We start from the raw sequence: 25,750 nt of genomic DNA on the forward strand, positions 1-25,750 counted from the left end.
ACTAAAAAACACACCAAATGCCTGTGTTTTGGGCTGGAGTGATCCCCGCTCAGTGTGATTGGTGTTCCTGGGTATCTCAGTCTGATCAGAGCTCGGATGGGCCGTGCTCTGCCTTTGTCGAGCAAAATTGGGCAAACAGCTTATTGCTTGATATGGTTGGGAGATGAAACATCATTAAACCAGAGGTTTAATCAAAGAGTTTCTCGGTGATGAAAACGTTGAGAGCTGTTGAGCCATCAAATTCTTTTAGCTTTTTGGGGAATTTTCTAGTGTGTTTCCTTGAAAATAAGACCTAGCTGGACAATCAGCTCTAATGTGTCTTTTGGAGTAAAACTTAATATAAGAGCTGATTTTATTTTACTATAAGACTGGGTATAATATAATGTAATGTAATATAAATATAATATAATATAATATAATATAATATAATATAAGACTGGGTCTTATATTAATTTTGGCTCCAAAAGACGCATTCGAGCTGATTGTCCGGCTGGGTCTTATTTTCGGGAAAACACGGTACAACGTTTGCCCCTCCATCCCCACCCCTCTGGATTCCGATTCTCTCTGGCAGGGCCTGACATAAAGCTCCAGGTTCTTTAATGCCAAGAGAGCTTCCTGCCAGGCTGGATTTGTTTTTCCCAGAGAGAAGCACTTCTGCTTATTGGTTTCCTGGGAGTTGTGACCTCCTAGCCCTCCAAAGATTGATGAAGGGATATTGATCTGGGGCCTTTTATTTCAGTAAAGTACCAGGTGATCTGACCCCCCAGGGGCCGGGGAATTGAAGCTCACAGGCAGCCAGAAGCCTCCCTTTTCTCTTAATGGGCAACTATTTATAAGAGGCATGTCTGTAATGAAGGAAGACAAGGAGCCTGGGACAGGCTTGCCGAGGTGGTTTGGGATCCCACAGAGAACCCCGAACTCATATCTTAGAACTTGCGACAAGTGGTTCCTCTTGATTGCCTAACAGACAGGTGGCACCCAGAGAAGAAACCAGGGCAAGAGAGTCAGGATTGGGAGAAGGTCTTCCACTGCACTGAGAACGTCCCAATTGCTTGGGTGGCAGCTGCTCTGACTGTGCCCCAGCAGTAGGTCCTGGGTGAAGGTGCCCTAAGCAGTCCTTGGCTCTGGGGTCTCTATTGCTCTGGACAGGTTTCCCTCAGCCCCTGCAAATCCATGGGACAGATGCAGCCTACTCCTGGCTTCAAAGCGCCAGGGGCATTGGGTCATAGAGCACGATGGCCAGGGACCATTCTGTAACCTAGAATCTGATCCCGGCTCCCATAAGTTCAGCCTATGCTTTGGGGTTAAGAAAACCTAGACTTGAATCTTGGCTCTGCCATGTCCTAACTGAGTGATCTGGACAAGTCACATACTCATCTCTGACACCAGGCCGATGGGGCCTACCTTGCAAGGAGGTTGTAATGATTAAATGAGATTCAATAAGGTACTGTGTCCACTGCACTTAGCTCAGAGCCTGGCACACAGTGAGCGCTCAATAAATGGTAGCTGTTCTTATGGGCAGCTGCATAACACGGGGAGAGCTTTTCATATGCATTTCCTCTCCATTAGAGACATCATCAATGAGTTATCGATCTTTTAAAAAGAAAGCTAAGAGGAATATCTCACTTTCTTTGTAATGTACATAAGCAGTAACAGAAATGTGGCAAGATCGTAGCCTCTGGAGGAGACAGAAGACAGACTTTTAATGTCTCCTCTCCTGAGACCTCCTGGAGCTGCCCACTTAACCTTAGTTTTCTCATCTGAAAAATGATATCTGAAAAATGGTAGCGTCTGTGCCTTTCCTTCCTCTCTATGTCATAGGGTCATTGAGAGAATTCAATTAAAAGAGAGAACGTTTGTCAAAGCAAGCGAACAAATGTAAATTGTAGAAGAAGAGGTTTTAGTTTGTACAAATATAATATTAATTCAGGAACAAGGAGGTGAGGCAAGATGGGGGTTTTAAAGAAGCCAAGAAGAGCTGGGGTTCTGGTTGGATTTGGGGATGCTCATGTTTGACTGCAGAGGTCCGGGCCCACCTGGAGACCTCTGTGCAGGGCTAACTCCCCTGCAGCCAAGAGGCCCTGCCTCTCGGTGAGTGACGTGAGAATGCCTTCAGGGTAGCTTACACCCTTGCCTCTGGAGCCTGGTGTTGAGGGCAGGCTGTGCAAAAGTGTTACAACTGATGAGTTGGATCACACAGTGGATTAAGAATGAGGATTCACATGCCGGGGCAACCGGGAGGGCACTGGGGCCCTGCTTTAGACAGATTTAGGCAGATGGGAATTCAGCCGCCCGCCCCGGAGGGAGCTGGCTCCATGTTGCCTCTTGGCCAGGCCGGTCTCCAAAGCTCCAGGCAGTACCTAGAGAAGAGCCTTGGGAGCCGGGGCTTTCCAATAACGTGTGCTTATCTAAGACAGCCAGCCCCGGGCCAGGCCGGGTTTAGGTCTTTGAGCGTAGAAGCCTGTCTTGAGATCATGGTTGGGAAAGCTCTTTTTAAAACTGACAATTAGATAAAAGGAATTATTATTATGGCAGAATTCAGAACTGAAAGAGAGGAGGATTCGGGGCTAAGGGAGGTTAAGGGATTTGCTGAAACCCAAACAGCTCGGTAGAGGCTCCAGCGAGGGCCAGCTTTGTGGAGTGATGGCCTTTTCCAAGCTGGAAGGGACTATAGTCCCTGCCTCCCCCCTCCCCTTGCAGGGGGAGCACGATAAGACAGGGAGCAGAGGGCTCGTCGTTGGTCATCTCTTACCGAACCCGACTCCTCCCTGGGGAATCTTGGGGTCTTTTACTGAGTGTGTCCTGCCCTGCAGTGGGCTGGGAGTTCTGGGAAGTGGAGGGAACCTGTTGATAAGCGGTAGGATTGCCTCATTCATCCACCTCGTTCCCAGAAGCCCAGGGGCAAGGCTTTCTTCACTCTCTCCTCTGAGGCTATTAGGAAGATCAGCGTCTGAACACTTTTGGGCGGGAGAGGAATGGCTGCACCCAGGAAACACTTAGCATGGGAGGTGGCCCTGCCCTGGAGGGGGGCGTCCCTGAAGCTTGGGTTGGATAGCAGGATAGAAAATGTCCCCAAATGCTATTAAATGATGCCTATTACCACCAAGCTCAGAGCCTTTGCATTTGCTGTTCTTTCTGCCTGGAACAATTTCTCCCAAGCACTTTCCTTGCTGGCCTCTTGTTGTTCAAGCCTTTGCTGGAGTGCTGCCCCTTCAGAGAGGCCTTCTCTGACCGCCAGGCTCAAGTAGGACCTCTCCCTTTGTAGGCTTCTCATCTTTATACTGCTATTGTTTAATTGTTTATTGGTTTACTGTCTGCCCTCAACCTGAGGGCAAGAACCCTGTCTCTCTTATTTCCCCCTTTACCTCCAGGGCCTAGTACAGTCCCTGACACAGAGCAGGTACTCAATGACTATGTATTAAACGAATGAACTCCTGAGTAATAACAGCAGTGGCTGATTGTTGAGGCCACAGATGGCCCTCGTTCTTGCCTCGTGAAGCTCTGAGAGGTGGGCGATGGCATTATCATTCCCGTTTTAGAGACTTTCCTGAGGTCGTCAGCTAGGAAATGGCAAAGCTGGGATTCAGACTAGGCCTGTCCAAGTGCAAAATGAGGAAGGAGTGCATACAAACACTATCTTCTCTGTTCCAAGCCATGCAACTCATGCTCAGCTCCCTGCTGAGTTCATCTAATCACAGCCCTGTGAGGTTATAATCAAATTCCAGCGGAGTCAGAAGGAGCGCCTAATCCCCTGATCAGAGTGTCCTGTAGTGGATGATAACATTGGGCGAGCTTTACTGCCCCTCTCCGCCCCCAGCACATTCTGACTGTTTTGGGCCAACTCCCTGGGTCCCGGCAGCTCCCTGGTGCTCAGGCCAAGCTGACCTGGCTTTGACCTCATCCCGGAAGTCCCTCCAGGGAGCCAGAGCTTACCCAGGCATTGCTTGCCAAGCACCTTGCTACGTCCAGATTAAAAAGGCCTTCCAAGAAGGAGTTTCTAGTCTCGTTGGGGAGACAAGACTGCAGCACTTAATAAGATTAAATAGAAAAGCAATACTTAAATGACAGCAGCGCAGACTGTTGTACTCAATGGAGCTGAACAGTCGTCGATCAGCCCCAGCTCATGTGCCAGGCAGCAGTGGGGCTTTGACAGACCACAGGACTGCCCACCACAGACACGGGACTGCCCACCACAGACACGGGACTGCCCACCACAGACACGGGACTGCCCACCACAGACACGGGACTGCCCACCACAGACACGGGACAGCCCACCACAGACTTTCTAAAAGGTTCTGTTGGTTTGTGCATCCCATCACCTGTCTAACCTCGGCCTGGTGATCAGATGCCTGTGTCCTGGGTGGGGGCTGGGGGCCCTGGCTCCAGAGAGCATTGAGGGGCGGAGACCTTGGCCCTCTGTGTTCCCCACGTGCTCTCCCAGCTGCTGCCTTGCGCTGCCTGTCCCCGGGGGTGACCTCACCATTTCTGTTCTGTGGTCTCCACAGGCCTCCACTGTGCTGGGAACCACCGCCTTCCTCCCTTCCCCCGACCTGTGGGCACAAGGCTCTCCAGCTGGCCCCCTGAACCAACTTCCTTGCTCCTCTAGCTGCCTCAATGTCACCAGGGATTAATGTGCATTTGTGGCTTTTAGCAGGCACTCCCTTCCCTGCTGCAGCCGCGTCCTCTGGAGCTCAGGGATGGGTTTGGGCCCGGGAGCCCCCTGAACCAGGGAGCAGCGCTGACCATCCCTTTCTCTGTTTTCCCTGACGTCAGAAGGCAGAGTGCTTATTCACTTTGGAGGCGCACTCACAGGAGCAGAAGAAGAGAGTGTGCTGGTGTCTGTCAGAGAACATCGCAAAGCAGCAACAGCTGGCGGCCTCCCCTCCACAGAGCAAGGTAAGGGCCTTGCCAGTGGCTACAGCCCTGGCTGCATGGCTTCCCCTGGGCCAGCCTGGACCCTCGAGCCTCCGAATTGAGTTTGGGACCAGCCCGAGCTCAGGACTTGGATCTGGACAATGAACTCCTGGCAAGGAGGCCTGTGCCCGAATGTCCCTCCCCCTTGGCATTTCTCTGGGTCTGTTCAGTGGGGTTCGCATCGCTTCGGTAGAGCCACAGAGCCAAATTGAGCATGACCCATCAATTCTTAGCTCTTTTCTTTCATTTGCCTATGGCAGGGGCTAATTTGGGCTGGCTTCCCTGCTGCTGCCAGGCATGTGGTCCCCCTCTGCCATTGGGGGGATCGTGCCAGGGGCAGCACACTTGTGTTTAACACTGGCCCAAGGCAGGCTTAATTGGGAGGGGATGTTTGTGGCAGAAGCTGTTTTAACTTGATGCAGGTCACAGCCCACTGGAGCCAAGTGGAGTTTGCTGGGGCCTGGGGGCTGGCCTGCCGGAGGGTCAGGGAAGATTAGAAGGTCCCAGCTGAGGCTGATCTGGGACAGGCCCCTTCAGCTGGGCCCACGCCGTGCGGGGGAGGGGATGGGAGCTGGACCATAGCCTTCCCCTTTGTCACCCGGGTGCCAGCCACAAGGCACAGTTGTATTTCCCCATTGTGAGTCACTCAGGTCCCTTCTCTTGCTAAAAGTGTTTTGGGATTCGGTCTGGTTGGCTGCAAAAGGAGCCAAGGTGTTTGGTCTGCCAGACTGGGGGGAAGAGGATCAGTGAAAGTGAGTGGCAGCCTGTACCCTCGTTGGCCTTGTTGCTTCTTCCTGATGCGTTCAGGCCCACCGTGCCATGGGCAGCGTGCACTTGGTGGGGGCAGCGGGGTCAGGGCCGCTGAGGGCAGGAGGTGGGGAGCAGGTGGCTGGGCAGTGGTGGATGGTAGCTCCCCAGCTATTCCCTAAGGGAGTAATCATCTGAGAATTGTATAATTTCAGATTTGACAGTTATCTTGTTGTGCACTAGCCGGGGGCAAGAATAACATTGATGAGGGAGCACAGTGGGAATGTTGAGTCTCACTCTGCTGCTGACTGGCGGTGTGACCTTAGGCAAGTCGCTATATGAACGTGGAGCTTTGGTGTCCTCATCTGGGGGCAACAGTTCCTCCCCCAAAGGGTTCTTGTGACAAATCAATGGGATGGTGCATATACAGTTCATAGCACAGTGCTTGGTATACAATAGGCACTCAGTAGCTGTGGGCAGTGCACTGTCCCTACCTCCATCAAGGCTGCTTGTTGCTACACTGGCTGTTCCCACTGTCAGGTTCTCCCACCAGAGACCTGTGGAGGCTGGAGGCTGTCATGCGCTCTTGATCCTGTCAGTTGGTTACAGTCTGAAACCAGGCCACTCCCTCTTCACTGGATGTCACATGGCCAAACGCGTGCCCCTAGCATTCCTGTGGCTTGGGCTTAGCTCCTTCTGGTCTGGAGGAAAGAGTTCTTTCTGTCTCAGCTTCAAGGTGTGCGGGCTTAGAGTGTGTTGGCAACAGCCTTCTCAGTACCTTGGGGAGTCTGTCATCGGTCAACTAAAGGTCGGCTGGGTTTCTGAGACAGGCTCTGATCCCTGCAGGGCTGTGGGCTTGGCTGACGGACCCTGGAAGGGCTCCAGGGTGTGGGGCCTGGCTTCAGGGCCACACCAAGATATATGGACATCCTGGGGAGGCAACAGACGGATGCCTCTTCAAATTAAAACTCTTTAAATGTGTGTTTAATGGTGAAGCTGTGTGCTGGGCGTGCGAAGTGAAGGGCAGGCTGACCACTGGGACAGTCTCAGAAGTGCCTCCTCGCCTGAGACCTGGGTCCTGTGCCAGCCACGCACACCCCACGTGCCTCCCCCTCCTTAGAAGGCCATTATACAATCATCTTTTATTAGGCAGACCCCTTGGGGGTCTCACTGCCCAACTTTCCCCACCCCCACCACATGCACTTACAGAGTCTTAGCAACTGATCCCTCTACTCACTGCCAGAAGTTTGGTAAATATGATTTTTCTCCAGCCCCATATAGCTGCAGGAATGCTTTAGAAATCTTAGCGACTCGGCCCAGGTGGCTGTCCAGCCGGCCACAGGACATCCACATGTATTCGGCTCTGTCAGGTCCTGGCAGCCTCTGGAGTGACCTGAACCTCTTGCTAAGCAAGGGCTGGACCCCAGCCTTTCCACTAGGGTTGCTGTCCCCCAGGGAAGAAGAAGAGGGAAGGCCAAGCAGAACGCAGACACCAGCTTTTTGCTTTTCAGGCAGAAAGAGTCCTGCTTGATCAACTTGTCCTGACTGGTTAGCTTGCCTTTTTCAAACGCCTTTTCTTTGTTCTTTCTGTGAGTGTTCTGCCTTCTGCTGCACAATGGAAACCGCTGCCCAAGTCACTCCCTCCTCCCTCAAATGTCTCTCTGGGGAAAGAGGGCTTTGCAAGGCAACTCCCCAAATCCCCATGCTGCCCCTTCTCAACCCTGTTCCTTTCAACAGTGTTTGCTGACACCTTGGAGTGGGGATTCTTCAAACATCTCAAGGAATGCAACGTGCTTTCCAAATTTGCAAAACATACTAAATGTGATAGGCCCTGAACATGAAATGATTGTTGGGAAAGATGGAGGGAATTGGAGGAAGATGGATTCAAAGAACAATAGAGACAAGTGTGCCGCCACCTGCTGTGTGACCTTCTGCCGTGGCCTCAGTGGTCCCATCTGCACATTGGTCTGGTGGCTCTTTCCAGCTCTTCAAACTTTGCCATTATCATGAAAGCTGAGGGCCTGGGGTCATCCAGTTTCCATGTGGGAACTATACCTTGAAGATGTCGGTGTAACTTGAGTGCTTGTGAAATCTGTTGCCAGGCGACGACCTCGGTTCCTCTCTTTGGGGTGTGAAGGGGAAGGCACAGGCTTTCTGCGCTGTCTCTGAGGTGCCTGTGGCCTGGGGGTTGCAGGGTGGGTCCTGGCTGTGAGGGTGGACACAGGGAGGCAGGCAGCAGGCAGACTAAATCCATTGCCTGTTCGCTCACTAGTAGCTGACCACGGAGGTGGGGGGCCGCTCTGGGCTGGCCTGTGTGCTTTCCCTTTCTGAACAAATAAATGGCCTGCTCCCTCTGCTCTCCCAGTCTCCTTCTCCTGCTTCACCACCCCCTTCCTCCTCATTATCTGCCCTTCTCTTGCTTCATTATCTATCCCCAGAGGGAACCTACTTTTCTTCTTCTGCCTGGGATAACTTTCACTAAACTCCCTGCACGGGAGCGCGGCGATGCGTCTTGTATAGACTAACTCACAGGTGGGCCTACCTGTGGCCACTGAGGTTCTCAGCCAGTAGGGACAGACAGACACATATTACTTTGATTATTCCATCAAACATACATCACAAATGCCTCCTCTGGGTTTGCAGAGATGAATGAGACCTTGTCATTGTCCTTATGGAATTCTCCTCTAATTAGACAGAGGTGACAAAGGCACCAGAGTGGCAATCCAGACATTAAAGGCTGTACCTGACGGGTCCTAAGCGTAGACCAGGGGTCTTGGCTGCACATTTGTCACCCTCTCAGTGAACCTCTACTGAGCCCCCAGCACCTGCACAGCACTGGGCTGGGCCCTGGGACGCCTCTGAGGACAGTAGGCTTGTGACCGAGCCATCAGGGACGAGAAGAGGGTGCAGTGTAGCCTGTACTACCCTGTTCTCAGGGACGCCCTGGGCTCCATGATGGCAACGCATGGACGCATCCATTGCACTCTTTCTTTGGGAGACCACAGTCCAGCGGTGGAGACAGACATGCCAACAGATCATTCAAAAATCACATAGTAAGTGATATGGGAGGTGTAAACTCTTACCACTCTGTGACCTCAGGTGACGCACCGAGCTGCTCGGAGGCTCAGTTTTTTCATCAGTAAAGTACATGGATGAACAGGGTTCTCGTGAGGGATTAAACTCATGTTATGTGCTTAGGAAAGTGGCACACAAGAAGAATTCTGTGAATTATTAAAGTTATGTCTATATAGGAAGATTCCTCTAGTGGCTTTGTTTATTGAAGCTGAACGCTGCTGCCCTGGGCACATGTGACGACTGCTCCATGTAACTTGCTGGTACCACCTGCTATATTCCAGGGCCCAGGCAGGGACACTGAGGCCTCCTGGGTCTACTCTGGCTGTAAGACTTCTCCCAGATGTGACGCTGAGGTGCGTTCTACCTTGTCATCTCCACTGGGCAGCTAGAGATGGGGCCCTGGAGATGCCAGGGTCTGTCTGAGCAACTTAGAAAGGAGCAGGGGCAGGTCTTGGAGTCAGGCAGCCCTGCCCTAAGTAGACAGTGAGCTAATTCCAGTTCTGTCTGGTTCCACAGAAACTCCACCCTTACGGCTCTCTCCAGCAGGAGATGGGGCCAGCCAACTCAACCAATGCTACCCAGGATAGAAGCTTTACCTCATCAGGACAGACTCTGATTGGCTGAGCAAACCCAAGGGCGGGACTCTGCTTCTGGCAACTTAACCCTTTCTTGGGCATCCCCTACCACACAGTAACCTCACCTCAACTGGACCCAAAAGAGAGGACCAAGATGGTGGGCCTAAGGTCATCTGAAGGGAGTGGCCCCACAGGTGTGTGTGGACTGGCATCAGAAGGACCACCGTGGTGTGAGAGGCCCTGTGGGCACGTTCAGACTGGCATCAGGAAGTCCCAAATGGAGAAGACTCAGAAACTTATTCCCTGTGAGGAAGAAGGAGGTGAAGTAGCACCTGAGCGTCCAGTGGCTCCAGCACCTGCCTTGGAGGCAGCAGGAGAGGTTGAGAGAGGTCAGCCTGGTGGAGGATAATGCCATGACCCTCCGCTGCCAGAAGACATCTTCACCCATTCGCTCATCGGCACTCCTTCATTCCTTCATTCAGTGGATGTTTGGGGAGCATCTACTTTGTGCCAGGCTCTGTGCTAGGAGCTGGGGATACTGTGGAGAATGAGATGGATATGCTCTCTGCTCTTGTCATTCTTACCTTTCAGTCGTAGTAGGAGAGCGAGCATTAAATAAATCAGCATACACATAGATACACACATGCACTCACGTGATCACAACCTGCGATACCCCACGAAGGAGAAGAACAGAGTCCTTTAAGAAAGAATATTATTTAGGTTGCTGTGTGTGGGGGGATGGGGTGGGGTAGGGGAGATTGTAACTTTTAAGCTGGGACCTGCCGGCCAGAAAGGAGTTAGCCTGTCAAGGACTTTGGAAAGAGAGCTCCAGGTGGAAGTTACCTGAGATGGGAAGAAACTTGGCGTGCTGGAGGAATGGCGGTCAGGCCAGTGTGGCTGGAGCTCAGTGAGGAGGCAGATAAGGCTGCCAGGGTCAGATCACACTGGACTGTGGTGGTTAATATTTTACTGATTTCATTCTAGATACAATGGGAAGCCCCTGAAGGCTTCTGAGAGAGGGAGTCACAGAGTTTCAGGTACATTTCTAGATCAGAGGCAGGAGGGGCCCAAGTGGGTGTGAGATCAGTTAGAGGACCCTTTAGTTTTCCAGGTGAGGGGTGATGGCGGCCTGTCCGGGATGGTGTCTCGGGAGGTGAGGATGTGAATGCCCAGTCCTTGGGATGTCGGGGGCTCTGGGATGAGGAGAGAGAGTCAATTCCCTGGCCCTTCACCACATCCCCGCCCCCAACCCTGTGTGCTTATCCTTCGCTGTGTCGTGGTCTTGGTGGAAGCAATGAGGACTGGGGCCTTCCTCCCAGAGCCTGCTCCTGGCCAGGCCTGGATAGGGACCAGTGCCGAGTTGTGGGAATGGCCCTGGGAGTTGGGAGCAGTGGGTGCTTCTCCTGGCCAAGGTGGGAAAGGTCACAGGCCCAGCCTCAGCAGGGGTGGCCTTGTGCTGTCCCTCCATCCTGTGCAGTGTGGTCTGACCGGAAGCTGGGACAGGCTCTCTGGAAACTGACTTGGTTTGCTTCCTGCAGAGCTCCTAAGGTCAGGGGCCCCGGGCTTGGTGTGGCTAAGCACTCCAGAGGAGACTGTCCTGCCACAAGGCTAAAGAAAGACCTCCCGAGGGGACAGTGATTAGAGCTCAGTCTACTCCCTGCCCTCTGTACCCCCGTTGGAGCCCAGGGTCGGGCAGCACTCACACCATTTCCTAACTGCGGAGACCTACAGGCAGGGAGCCCAAGGCCACAGGTGCGAGTGGAGTGGTACAGCTCAGCGCAAAGCGGGTGTGTAGGGTCAGGGTCACTTGCGGAGGAAGAGGGGTTAAGAAAGGCCGGAGGGTGGCTCAGGCCAGAGGAGCCCCAGACCCTGGCTACTCCCAAGTGTCTGTAGAGAGAGGTCTTGTGCTCTGGTGAGTTTGCTCTGCTGCTGTGACCACTTGAATCCCAAGAAGGGTGGCCCAGAAGAGAATTCATCCCTTACCTCCCACTTACCCTCCTCCCAGCCTAGGAAAGATCAAGCATGTGGCGTCAGCAGTCTAACGGGGTAGGAGGTACCTGCCCATGGCCAGGCCAGTGCCCCCGCCCAACCGGGGGATAGACTCGCCTGAAGTGGGACAAGTGACACAGTGTCTGTTAGCCAGGACTCAGCGGCAGGGTTAATTCTGAGAGGCTGAGCAGCTGGGTCTGCACAGACAGCAAGCTGCATGTTGATTTCATTTGACTCCCTTACAAATGACATTAAGGGGAATGTGGGACACTGGAGAATCGCCTGTCTGGGAAGGCAGCAGCTTGACTCTCTGGGACTCGGTGACCTACCTGTCCACCAGACAGGTGCAGAGGACAGGTGGTCTAGCCACCGGGAAATGGAGAATCGGAACGAGCATTCAGCCCTGGGGACAGGGCTTTCTTCCCAGCTTGTCTCAGGAAGCTGCTGAGTTGGGTGGACGCTCACTCGGGGTCCTCGTCCTGACTGGCTGTGGGGGAAGCGGACGTCAGCTCCTGAAGGGCTGGGTCTTCCCAGTGACTGCTGAGCCAGAGCGCCATTGCTACTCTCTCTCCAATCGATGACACAATTAATTTGGCTCCATGGGCTTGAGAAGATGAAATATGACCGGTGGCCACTGCTGCTCTTCAGCACCCCTGTCCATCTCAGCCATCCAGCATGACGAACAAGCGATCAAAACTGCATTTGCGAGTTATAATCACGGGAAACACAGCCGAGCCCCTCCCTCCGCATAAATCACCCTAAGAAGCACACACAATGGTCTCTTTCCTGATGGGTCAATTGTCTTGGTTTGGTGTCTCAGGGCCTAGGAGTTGGGAGGATGGGAGCACAACCAGATATTGTTGAAAAGGCCATTAGTGTGATTTGAATACAAAGTGATCCTTTTACTTCCTCTCACACCCCCTGATCCCATTTTTCATGTTTTCTTGTGTCTCAGCCTCTGGGTCTTTTGAAACTGTTGGTCTTTCCTGTCTGTAGTCCTGCCCGGGTCTCTGCAGGCGCTGGGTCTTTTGGCCCTTTGGGAGTTGGGACCTGCTAGAAATAATGATGACATTTATTTACGTATGTCTAGGTTTTTCAGTCTTTATTTTTAATTCTGCCACCCAAGTCCTCATTTCTCACACATGTTGCCAAGAAGGTTCTGTAAAGTGAAGGTACAGGCCATTTCACGGTGTGGGAGGGGTCCCCCCAGTGAGAGTATGAGCTTTGAAGATGGCAACTGGGGTCCCTCTAGGGGAGACATTATCTCCTCTAGGCCTCCTAGCAGCCTTGGTTTACAGATGAAAGAGACTAGGACTCAGAGAAGTTAAGTGATTTACCCAAGGTCACACACCTGGTAAGAGGCCCAGCTAGTTCTCAAGCCACGGCCTTTGAACCTAATCCATTGCTCTTTCCAATGCAAAGGTTTGCCTTTTAGGGTGGAAGTGATCAGTCCCCTCTTCCAGGAAGAGGCGGAAAGAGACGTTCTCCCACTTAGAAGTTGTGGCCCTTTAAGATCTAGAGAGGACCCTTTAGGGCAAATACATGAGATAGCATATGCTCCACATAGTAGAGAATGAATTTGCGTAGTTCATATTCCTGAGGGGTGGCCCAGGCTGAAAAGACCAGTAGCTTCACACCAGATTTGAAAAGTCTGATATGAAAGACAAGGTGGAGTTCCTTAAGACAGGCTGTTGAGAGGCACGGGGACGGTCAGGGGACCCTTTTTCCCCTTTTGAGTCTGTCATTCAAGAGGACCAGCAGACACAGCCTTGGGGTACCTGGCAGCAACAGGACTTTGGCCAAAGGCAACAATGCATGGCTTCAGGCTCAGGCCGGGGTGCGCTGAGCATGAGTCTGGAAGGAGGCCCTTGACCCGAGCCCCCTCAAGGGTGGGGAGAGCCTGCTCCAGGTTCTGGACCCAGATTTTGCTAATTGACTGGTTTAGAATCTCAACGCTAAGTAACGGAATCAGCTGGACTGGATTTCAGAGACTCCCCCCAAGGAAGCAGACTTTTCCCTAAAATGCTCAGCTCTTTTCCAGTCTCTCCTTCCCTTCTTCCCCTCCTAGCTACAACTCTGGCTGTGGATAGACTGCCTTCTTTAGCATCTGCCCTTGGACTCAGCCATCTTGCTATTCTCTTTTTAGCTCTTAAAAAAGGCAGTGCAACCTTACCATCTATCCTGCCTTGACTTTATCTTTTTGCAAGCTTTTCTCTGGCTAAGGCCACCATCCTCCAAATTGTTCCCAGATCCTTGGGTTAAAGGTAGAAAAATAAGATGGTAATTTGGTGAGCCTGGCACAGTGTCAAGCTTTTGATCTACGTTGTCTCTTCACTGCTCACTATAGCCTCACGGGGTCCATTATCCCCCTACACCTTTACTCTCATTATACCCAATTGATTAAAAAAAAAAAGATGCTACATCTCAGAGAAGTTAAGAAACTTGCCCAAGGTCACACAGCTAGTGGGCACCTGAGATTGGAAGCTGGGTGGCCCAGTTCCAGAGCACCTGCTTTCTATCACTCTGTTCTACTGCTTTCCAGCAATCTCAGACCATCCACGTTGGGAGGGGTCGGGGAGGCTGAGCAGTCACAGTCCTGCGTCAAGACCATTGTGGGAGGCCATTGTGTTCAGAATCAAGCCCAGGTCTCAGCTTGGCTCTCAAGGCTCTCCCGCACTCCTCTTTGCACTAGATTATTCCCCTCCTCCAAACTCCCCATGCACGTTCATATTTGGGCTGTTTCTTCTGTGTCATGGTGCCTGTCCTCCTCTGCTGTCGCTGCTGGGTACAGCCCTCAACCTTCAAGGCGTGGTCCCTCCCGGAGACACCTTTCTCAGGCATGCACCGGAAGTCATGGCTCCCTCCTCTGCGTCCCTGTAGCATTTTGTTCATCCTCAGTGCAGGGTGGTGGGCAGTCGCGTCTCACCCGTAAGACTGTGAGTTCCTTGGGAGCCAGTGGAGGTTATTTCTTATTTATTTCTGATTCTGTTCCCGCCTGGTCCTTAGTAAGTGCTCAGTAGATGTTGTAGAATTGAATTGGGTCACGTGGTTCAAATCTCTCATGTTCTAGAATCTAGATGAGGAAACTGACGCTCAAAAGGGAAATTGACCTGGCCAGGGTCATGGGACAAGTTAGTGGCAGAGACAGGACTAGAATGCAGGTCTCCCGACTCTCTTTGCTCAGAGCTTTTTCTGTTGCACCTCAGCTTTGTGAGACCAGGGGCTGGGTCCCCACTTGGTTTAGTAAGCGGTCGGGCCAAGTTCACTTCAGGGTCCTGGATTCCACCATATTCCATGCTGACTCCTGTGCATCCTTGAAGGGAAAGGAGACCCGATCAGAACTGCTTCTGTGGTTCTCTTCCCCTCTCACTGAGCCCCTTGCCCTCAGAGAAAACTAGAGTAGGGCTCTGAAGCCCTTGGTTGAAATCCTGGTTTTGTTGGTAACTCATTGTGTGACTTTGGGCAAATTACTTCCCCTCTCTTCAACATAAGCCCCAAATCAGGGAATATAGTGTTTATTTTATGAGCGATTAGAAATTTGATAGAACCATAATCTTCGAATGAAGATCTGAAAATCTCCCTCCTCCCCCACTGAAATCGATTACTAAGCTGATTTCCAAGAGAGAGGCAAGAACTTGGCTGAGAGCACATGGTTGGTGCTAGAGCTGGAAGTAGGATTCTGACCCCATACCTTCTAGGCCGGTGCTACTCTTTAGTGAGTTTTGAAGAGTTTGCCAGGTTGGGAATGGGGAGGGATACGGATTGTCTTAGAGATGCTCTCGCCACCACTTTGGGCTGTAATGGAAATATGAGAAACAGCCTGGCTAAAGGCTTGGAGAGACGTTGTCACGTTGGCTGGCTTGTCTGTAAATTCCGGCGTGTTCTTGCTGGAGCAGAATGAATGGGGCCGCTGTGTTTCATCTGGAGCTCTGAGCATAGTGGGGCTGGTGGAGACGCTCCCTGTGGTCTGCTCTAAAAATAGCAGTGGGAACAGAACTGAGGGGAAGGGGAGGGGGCTCTTTCAGGGGCTGGGTGGGACGCCTTATCCCCTTCCTCTTCCTGCCAGGCCCTATGTGAGGAAGTGCCATAGATTCAGAGAATTTGGATCTGGGAGTGTCCTGGAGCCATCATTTCTCACACCCCATCCTCATGCAGAAGGGGAGGCTCTGGAGGCTGGGAGAAGAGAAAGGACTGGCCTGCAGCCACGGAGCCCAGGGAGGAGGTCCCAGATGGCAGGCTGTCTTCCTCCTGCTGTTTCAGCAGGGTGACTGCAGGCTCTGTAGGTTTTTCTCTCGCTACTGCCACTGGGCGAGCACAGAGCCTGGGAATTCCTGGGGCCGGATGTACTCCAGCTTCCTGAGAGTCGCCCAGCAGGCGAGGAGTCCCCAGCTTGTCTGCCCTGAGACCTGACCTCGGCCAGCTGGCCTTCTAGCGCCACACCTTCGTTTGCTGGTGTCCTCACCCTTGCTGACTTGTCCTTCAGTCGCCCACTGGGCTGTCTTCAGGGAGGTGAGGACAAGGGCCAACATAAAACTGGCCTACAGGACAGAGGGCCCAGTGGCCTGGGACCTTTTTCTGCCCTGCCCCAGGCACAAACAGAAGCAGCTAAGGTAGAGGCAAGGGCCTGGGTTTAGACGAAGGCAGGCCAGGGTTCAAATCCCAGCTGTCTCTCACTAGCTGTGGGATTACTGGCTGGTCACCTAGCATCTGTCAAATGAAACGAGGGCACCCATCTCATTGGGTTCTTGTGAGGGTTAAAGGGACGGTTTGTGCAGAGTGCCTGGCATGTAGAAAGTACTTAGTAAAGGTAGCTGTCATCACCAGATCAAGCATGAACGTGCTTGACTCTCTGCACCTCCTTCCTGGGGCCTCCACCCATGGGGCATGTCAGGCATTCATTTGTTTGTTTTTAATGCAGTTGACTGTTTTGTTGTGTTGTTGCAAAACTTATTCATGTTTATGATGAACAAAACATTTAATACAGATAAATCAGGAGAAGGAAATGAGGTTCACTCTCGATCCCAACACACAGAGATAACCACTGTTAACATTTTGGGGTGTATGCGGTCAGGCATTTGTTTATATACACATATATCTTCTTTGCATATTAGGGTTACTGGTGCACACAATTGCGTAACCCATTTGTTTTCGTTTAACAATGTCGTGTTCCCATGTTTCCAGGTCACTAGATGTCCTCCTACAGCATCGTTTTTAGTGCCAGCACATTATTTCATCGTGTCGATGAAACAGGCTTTATTGAAATAATCTCCAGAAGTTCAGCATTTAGGTTGTTTCCAAGTTTTCCTTGTTACGAATGCCTGATATTAAACAATCCTTGTAGGTATGTCTTGGTATCTCCAGCCCTTTGGCCCTCCACAAATATTTGTTGAACGAATGAATATTTTGTTAGAAGAAATTCCCGGTAATAGATGTTCTGCGTCAAAGATAAGATATTTATAAAAGAGGTTCTTGATACCTATTGCCAAACGACTCTCCAAAACGGTTGTACCGTATAATCGGTACTTTAGATTGACCGTTGCATCTGGCTTTGCCCAGACCTTTCTGTTCTTGGCATGGAAAGTCCCGCTTCCTGGGAAATCCCTTAGTCCCGAGCAAACTGAGACAGTCTGGGTAAGCGAATGCCCGTTTCCCCACATCATCACCAACACTGTGCATTGTTACATTTTTTAGTGTGTCCATTTCTCTCATCACTGGAGATGTTGAATATTTATTTATACGCCTTTCGGTCACTTATGTCGCCTCTTTTATGAGTAGCCTGTTCAATTCTTTTGCTCATTTTTTATTGGGTTGTTTATAGTTTGATTATTAATTCACAGGAGCTCTTTATATAAAAAAGATATTTGTGTTAGCCTTTTATTTATTATTTTTTAAACTACAGACGTTTCTGATTTATAGTGATATCTGTAAGTCAGATTGTTTTGGTGTAGCTTTATTGAGATGTTATTCACATATAATACAATTAATCCATTTAAAGTGTACAATTCAATGGTTTTTTAGTATCTTCACAGACGCATGCAACCATCACCACAATCAATTTTACAATATTTTCATTATCTCCAAAAGAAACCATATCCTTTAGTTGTCATCCATTAATTCCCCCATTTCCTCCATCCAGAAGCAACCACTAATCCACTTTCTATCTGTATAGATGTACCTCGTCTGGACATACCATATTAACTAATATTTGATCTTTTGTGACGGACTTCTTCCATTTTTTTTTTTTCTGGACTTCTTTCACTTAACATAATGTTTTCAAGGTTCATCCACGTTGTAGCATGGATCATTCCTTTTTATGGCTCTACCACATTTGTATAGATCTATCACATTTTATTTATATATTCATCTGTTGATGAACATTTGGGTTGTTTCTACCTTTTGGCTATTATGAACGATGCTGCCATAAATGTTTGTGTGAAAGTTTTAATGTGCACATAGGTTTTCATTTATCTTGGATATAAATGTATATATATACATATACATACATATATATATGTATATATATATGTGTGTGTGTGTGTGTGTGTGTGTGTGTATATATATATATATATATATATATATATATATATATATATATACACACACCTAAGAGTGGAATTGCTGGGTCAAATGATAACTCTGTTTAACTTTTTGAGGAACTGCTAGACTGTTTTCCAAAGTGGCAGCACAATTTTACATTCCCAACCTCAGTGTATGAGGATTCCAATTTCTCCCTGTCCTCTCTAACACTTGTTATTTTCCTATTTCTTAAATTATAGCCATGCTAGTGGGTGTGAAGTAGTATCTCATTGTGGTTGTGAATTGCATTTTCTGATGACGACTATCATATCTATAAATTTTTTAAAATATTTTTTTCCTTTGGTGTTGTGGTAGTCACCCCAGGATTACATAATATTCACTGCCCTTCCCTTGAACTTTATGGTTTTATTTTTCAACTTTTAACATTTCAGTCTATGTGGAATTTACTTTGGCATATGGTATGAGGCAGAATGCTTTTCATTTTTCCCAGTTATTTGCTCCAATGCTTTTACATTGTATTAGCATCAGTACCCTCTCATTATTCTTCTTAAAAAAAGTTATTTTCTATTCTCACATATTTATTCTTTTTTAAATTTAGTTTTTATTAGATTTATTGGGGTGACTTTGGTTAGTAAAATTATATAGGTTTCAAGTGTACATTTCTATAATCCATCACCATATATTTGACTGCCTTTTCCTTCTTCTACCACCCCCACCTTACCCTCTGGTAACCACTAAACTGTTCTCTGTGTCTATGAGTTTTTGTTTGTTTGTCTTATTCCTTTGTTGCTTTCAGTTTTACATCCCACATATGAGGGAGGTCATATGGCTCATGACTTTTTCCATCTGGCTTATTTCATTTAGCATGATAATCTCAAGATCCATCCATGTTGTTGCAAATGGCAGTATGTTATCTTTTCTTATGGCTGAGTAGTATTCCATTGTGTATATATACCACGTCTTCTTTATCCAATTATCTATTGAAGGACACTTTGGTTGTTTCCATGTCTTGGCCACTGTAAATAATGCTACAGTGAACGTAGGGGTACATATATCTTTATGGATACATGTTTTCAGATTTTTTGGGTTGATACCGAGAAAATAAATTTCATTTATTCTTTTAAATGAAATTTAGTATAATTTTATTCGGTCCCCACCTCCTCTCTGCCCCTTCCCCAAAATCTCACTGGATTTTGATTATACTTATTTTACAAATATTCATCAAAAAGGGGAGTATTGAAGTTTATACAACATTGTTTTTCCATCCAGGAATAAGATTATGTCTCTTCATTTATGCAAATCTTTAAAGATTTCCCAAGTAAAGTTTTGAAAAAAAATTTTTTTCATATAGGTCTGGCACATTTTTTGTTGAATTTGAGGAAATTGAAATTTGTTATTTATATTACAAATGGAAATATTTACATATTTAGCATTATATATGTTCTTTGATAATACACTTGTACAAAAAAATCTGAAACATTACTGAACTGAATAAAAAAAATAAAGACAATCCGAGGTGGCTGGTTGTCTCAGTGGTTAGAGGGCAGTGCTCATAACACCAAGGTCGCTGGTTCGATTCCCACATGGGCCGGTGAGCTGCGCCCTCCACAACTAGATTGAAAACAACGACTTGACATGGAGCTGATGAGTCCTGGAAAAACACATTGTTCCCCAATATTCCCCAATAAAAATAAAAATAAAAAAAAAAAAGGACAAGAAAATCCCCCACTCCCTAAGCCCTTTCCCCATTGATAGCCACTGTTACCTGTAAGTTTGGTGCATCCCTGCACATATGTAGATACTATGTTTTATTTTACTAAATAGTATCATAACATATAAAAGTTTTTGTAATTCATTTTTTAAAACTTAATATATTATGTAAATCTTTCACATAAGTACCTAAAGTTCTCCTTTCTTTTGTTACCAGTGGACCATGTTTACTTAACCGCTCTGATGATGGTGCGCTGTCAGGTCATTTCCAATGTTTAGATATTATGAGGAATGCTGCAATAAACGTCCTAAGAATGTCCTGTATATTCCATTTTGCTGCATTTTTTCTGTAGGACAGAATGTGCCACACACTACCAAAGTGCTCTACAAATGTTTTCCTTCTGTTTAAACATGTCATCTGCCCAACACTCTTCTTATCCCCATTTTACAGATGAGAAAAGAGTGGAACAGAAGAGTTAAGTAGATGTACAATTTACGTTCCTATTTACAGTGAATGAGAGTGCCTGTTTCCCTACCTAATATTAGATGTTACATGAGAAATGAAAATTATATTTCATTTTAATTTGCAATTATTGGATTATTAGTGAGGTTGAGCTTCTGTTTACATTTATGAGTCATTTATATTTCTTCTTTGGCTCATCAGTTCATATCAATTACGCAGTTTTCAGCTGGGGCTTTTGTCTTATTTGTAAGAGTCCTTTATATGGTTAGAATATTAACCATTTGCTTATTATGTAGGTTACAAAAATATTTTCCAGTTTGCCATTTGACTTTTAATTTTATTTATGGTATCTTTTATCATTGAGAAATTAACTTTTTTTTGTTTGTAATCATTTTTTTGGCAGGGGAGAGGGCTATACTTCCGAAGGCCTGTCCCATTCCAAGATTATATAGAATATTCTTCTATATTTTATTCTTTTACTTTTTACATGCACATTTTCAACGTATCTGCAATTAATTTAGTGCCTGGTGTCAGATGGAACTCACATGAATTTTCTTCCCTGAACAGTTAACCAGTTTTTCCAAACCTATGTTTTGAATCGTCCTTCCTTTTCTCACTTACAGACCATGCATAGGTGGGTGGGTGTTTGAATGCCCTTGTCTCCCTCATTAATCTGTCTAATCCTACATCAGGTTGAGACTTGATTGCTGTAGCTTCATAATATGTTTTAGTAGTAGTAAACACCCAAGGCCAATCCCCATTATTTTGCAAAATTTCCTCTGAAGTTATACACCCTAATTCTAGTCTGCCAGTGTTTCATCCTTACCTTTTTCACACACATATTTCAATATCAGAAATGACACCAGATCTAGAATAGTTTGTCCTCACCTCCTACTACCCATGATGAGCACGTTGGCTGGCCCATACTTCTCCTTGCTTTCCTCCAGGCCTCCCTGATATTGGTAAATCAGCTAGCATTTTAGTTTCTGATTGTTACCGTTTTAAAACATTAGTTCTCTTATGTTGTAAGAATCATTTATTGCACTTAACTTCTCAATTATATTATCAGGAGTTAAGTGTATAAATATTTCTGGCTTCATTGCTTGTGAGTCTTTTGTTACACCACATCATCTCACTCTTGACTTCTTGATTTTGATTCATTTTTGTCTGGAGAGCTTTCTTGAGTAAATGTGCCCCAAAAGGTCTGTGGGTGGCATGCTTTCTTCGTCTTGGTAAGTCTGACAACATTTGCCCTTTTCCTGAGTAGAGAATTCTAACAGTCTTTCTCCCCCAGGAACCTGGGAGCTGTGCTCTGTCGTCCCAGCATCCAGTGTTGTAACAAGTGCAATACTCACTCGATGCTCTAAAATTTCTTTTCTTTTTTTTTTAAATTTATTGGGGTGACAATTGTTAGTAAAATTACATAGAGTTCAGGTGTACAATTCTGTATTACATCATCTATAAATCCCATTGTGTGTTCATCATCCAGAGTCAGTTCTCCTTCCATCACCATATATTTGATCTAAAATTTCTTGATGGAAACGAGCAGCATTTCTCTTTCTGATCTTTGGAATTGAGAAATTTCACCAGATTATTTCTAGTTGTTTGTTCTCTTTTGATATTTTTTTTTCCTGGTACTAACTTTCTGAAGACTCAAGTCTTCCCTTAGTTCAGAGAAATTTTCTATTAAGTTTTGGAGTTGTTTGTTTTCTCTGTGTTCAATTCCTTAGTAATAATGGCACCTAATACTTATTGAATGTGCTTTATCCTTCTTCTATAAATATGTAATCTGCCCAACACTATTGTTATTATTTTATGGATGACAAAACAAAGGAGCAGCGAGGTTAAGAAACCAAGGAACAGGACTAGGCGTCTGGCTCCAGAGCCCACATTCTTAGCTACTATACTATACTCCCTGCTTGTCAAACTAACCCTCAGATCCAACCCCAACCATGATCACGATACCCTTCAGTAAAAATCTGAGTGTTGACAGTGGGAGAAAACGTGGGGATACTAAAATGATGGAGGTGAAACCGATGGGGAGACTAAGGACCAGAGAGGAGACGGGATCCTCAGATATTCCCCAGTGAATTTAGAGTTGGGAATCTTCCCCTCCTCCCTTCCCCTCTGTTCAGCCACCCGCTCCAGCCTCTGTGCCTGGGAGTCCTGTGTGTCTCCTTGTCTTGTCCCTTTCGTCACCTCTCTAAACAGCAGCCAAGATGACTCTTTCTAAGGAGCAAACCTGGTCACCTTCTCACTGAGGAATGTTTGTTGAATGACTGCAGGAGCGAACCAATAATTTCAGAGTGTCTATTGTATGTCAGACACTGTGCTAAGTGCTGGTGATATGGTACGCATCAGTCAGGATTCTTCCAGTTGCGAGTGACAAGAACCCAACTCAAATTAGCTTCAGCCAGGAAATGGAATTTATGGGATTATGGAGGGTAGCCTTCAGGCATAGCTGGGTTCAGGGCCTTGAGTAATATCACCAAGAATTGGCCTCACCCCCTCCATCTCTTGGTTCTGCCTACTTATGTGTTGGCTCACTCCCTTAGTGGTGGCAGTATAGCTGCCAGAAGTAGCAAGGTTATGGCCTTTGATTTGGTGGCCTGGGCTTAGGCCCAACAGTCTAAGCAGGGGGTGGACTTGGGGGAGTATGTGAATGACCTGCGTCTAGCAGCCAAGGTCACAGGGCTGGCCTCCACATATCTGAGTCAGTTGCTATTTGCTGAACACTTCCCAGGAACTCGGGTAGTCAAGACACTGCTTGTCCTTGGTGCTGGCACAAGCATGGTGGGTCGAGGATTGTTCCCAAAAACCTGGAATCTCAGGCCAGTATGTGGCTGGTTGGGCTGGAGCCAGGAAGGGAGATGGTCACGGCTGTTGGCCATTCTGTGCTGCTGCAGCTGCCCAAGGTCAAGCTGAGGCTGCTGAGGTGACTGTGATGTGTGCCCCAGGCTGGAGGCAGAATCCAGCCAGTGACCGCTCTCAGGGCCAGCTTCCCAGGGGGACACTGTCTCCTGGCTCTCACTGCATGTGGGCTGCTTGCTATGGCTGGGAGATGCAGTCCCCATGTGCAGGTTGGGATTGTCCTTGCTGCCTAAAGTTGCCGAGGAAGAGGGAGATGGCAAGGGGAGTGACATTTTGGGAACATGAGTTGGGGTCAGAGCATCCGGAGCACAGGCATTGGAGCTGTACTGCCTGTTTGCCATTACTTTTGCTATGTAACCTTCCTGTACCTTAGTTTCCCCATCTGTAAGGTGGGGAGAATGCTAGTAGCCTGTTGCTTAATAACTATTCATGATTATCAGCTATCAGTACGTGCCAGGCACCCCGTTAGGCCCTCATCAGTTAGACCCTTGACAGATTATCGCATTTAACTTTACTTTTTACATCAACCCTCTCAAGGTAAATTTTGTCCTTTTACAGATGATAGCAACAACGACAGCCCAACAACAATGCTCTTATTTATTGAGCACTTAACACGAGCCAGGCATACCACACACCACCTCATTGAGTCCCCACAGGGCCCAGTGAGGCAGATGGTAATTGAAGGGAAGAAGTCGGACTTGGATCACTGGACACCCCTGTGTGGTCTCATTTTAGAGCTATAACTCTGCGGCTGGGAAGGGGAAGGGACATACCCTGGGTTCTGCAGATACAGACCAGAATTCCTTGTGAGTTTGAACCTGAGGATGCCAGCTCTGCCCCACCCCACCTCACCACTTGCAGCATGTTCCTCAAGACCAAGGCAAGTGCCACCAGGAAGAGCCAGCTGCATGCCCTTAGCAGGCAATGAGAGAATGTGTCCCCTGCCGTGGTGTTAGGGTCATAGAGGCCAGACTTGGCAGGACAGTCCCTGCTTGTAGCGTCAATGCCAGGGTCAGCCATGCCCACCTTCCAAGGCAGTTCCAGGAGCAGGCTGCTTCCTGTCGGTCTGCGTCTATGGTTCTGATCACAGCCTTCAGCACATCGTAGGGATCCAGTGGGTATTAACATAACTAATAAATGTTTCTTGGCTGACTCTTCGGGGGGAGAGCCTTTCAGCATGGAGTCCGCAGACCTCCACACCAAGGCTGTAAGACCCATTGAGTAAAAGCCCAGAACTTCCTCAGTGGGTTAGTGGATTGGCAGATTCAGAGCTTGGGCTGAGTGGGCGAATGCAGTAATTTTACAGGGCAGCACAGGGTCATCACCCTCTTCTGTAGCAGGTTGGGGCAGGGGCAGAGCTCTGCGGAAGGAGGGGCTGGTGTGTCCCGGCTCAGGCTTCCATGACCGCGGCCACCCAAGCACAGGCCTGGCCCTTTCATTGTCCAGGTGTAAGGAAAGCCCGAGCAGCTGCGGGTAGGGCTGGTAGTCGTAGTCTGTCAAACGCTCTGGAATTCCTAGGACCACACCTCTCCCTGGCTTGTGCCCAGTTTCTGCCATAGCAGCATCCTCCTCCTCCCCACCTTGGCACAAAATCCCAGTGGACTTTGGATCAGAAGCCAGGATGAGGAAGTTCATTCGAGTCCTTGGCAGGTGCCCTCCTTTTTTTGAGGAGGGCATTGCCAAGGCTCGGCCACCCCCAGGTGGAATGTGCAGGGGAAAGGTGGGTGGGTTTTCGTCTGTGCAGGGCTCACAACGACATCTTGGAAACACAGGCCTGTGTGTACCAGGCTTAATAAAGTGGAGGCAGTAAGGAGGATGGTGGAAACCCTGCTGTGGTGCGGGCTGCTGGAGAGCTGCCTGTCCAGGGTGTCTGGGTTGCATCCTGCTGCTGCCACATCTCCCTAGGGCCCGTCTGGAGCCTGGGGGTGCTTTGCCCGCCAAACAGGAGGTGTACACACATTAGCTCCCTCTGACCCTCTATGGTCCCAGCCCTAGAAACTGCTGTCAGCGTGTCTGGACAGTGGGAAGTTTGTCTGCGTAATTGGGCGGTCCAGCCAGCCAGCTTCTCAGTATAGCTGAGGAACTCGTCTGTTCTGTGGGCCGCCCTGTGCAGTACTGCATGGCACAGTGGAAAGTGGCTTGGGCGTGGTCTGTACCAGTGCACTTGCTGATGTATGACCTTAAGCAGGTTTCCTAATCTTTCTATGCTCCGTGTACCCATCTATAAAATGGGGACATTAGACATCAGATCTGATAGGGTTATGCAGATTTAATGAGTTAACAGCCAGGAATTGCTTTGAACGGTGCTGACACTCAGTAAGTGTCAAATCAGTGTTTGGGAAATAAAATGTGTGAATCAGTAAATAGGGCCCAGGCGCTGAGTGCCTAGGGGCCAATCCCTGTGGCCCATGGGCCACCTAGAGCTTGCTGCTCCCTAGATCGCCATTCCTCCAATACTGAACAGTGCCGGCATTTATGTAGTTCTGAGAAACACTGGGATGAGATGGAAGGAGCACGGCACTGCTCCCAGCCCTGCCCCTCAGTCGCCCTGTTTCTTTGGTAAAGTCACTGTCTGTCTTTGGGCCTCAGTCTCACTGGCTATAAATGGGGGAATAGGAGTGAAAACTCTCCAGAGCCCACTGGCTGTCAGTCACTGCCCCAGTCTGCCCCAGGCTGTGTATCTGGAGGGCCCACCTGCTCCTTTCATTTGTGTCTGGAACTATGGGGAGGCAGAGGGCAGTGGCTGCCTGAGCTCCCCGGGGCTACATGCTCTCCTAGCCAGGCCTGGAGGTGCCTGTGCCTCGGGGCACTGACTGCTGTGCTCTTGTGGTCCAGGGCATTGATGAATGCATTCTAGACCTGTTCTGGA

General features: G+C 48.6%; 1 protein-coding gene across 6 annotated transcripts in view; it reads left to right on the plus strand.

Annotated features, from left to right (window-relative positions):
* The window catches only part of RGS3 (regulator of G protein signaling 3), a 110,827-nt gene that overhangs the window by 52,182 nt on the left and 32,895 nt on the right, over window positions 1-25,750 (plus strand). For 3 of the 6 annotated variants that reach the window (XM_033124068.1, XM_033124070.1, XM_033124071.1), the window contains one exon: window positions 4,774-4,896. In XM_033124068.1, coding sequence (XP_032979959.1) covers window positions 4,774-4,896 — 123 coding nt within the window. Of the gene's footprint in view, window positions 1-4,773; window positions 4,897-9,252; window positions 10,017-25,750 lie in introns of those variants that run through there. The other 3 variants (XM_033124072.1, XM_033124079.1, XM_033124076.1) reach the window with 2 other exon arrangements.

Source organism: Rhinolophus ferrumequinum, chromosome 12 (assembly GCF_004115265.2).
Source record: "Rhinolophus ferrumequinum isolate MPI-CBG mRhiFer1 chromosome 12, mRhiFer1_v1.p, whole genome shotgun sequence".
Lineage (NCBI taxonomy): Eukaryota > Metazoa > Chordata > Mammalia > Chiroptera > Rhinolophidae > Rhinolophus > Rhinolophus ferrumequinum.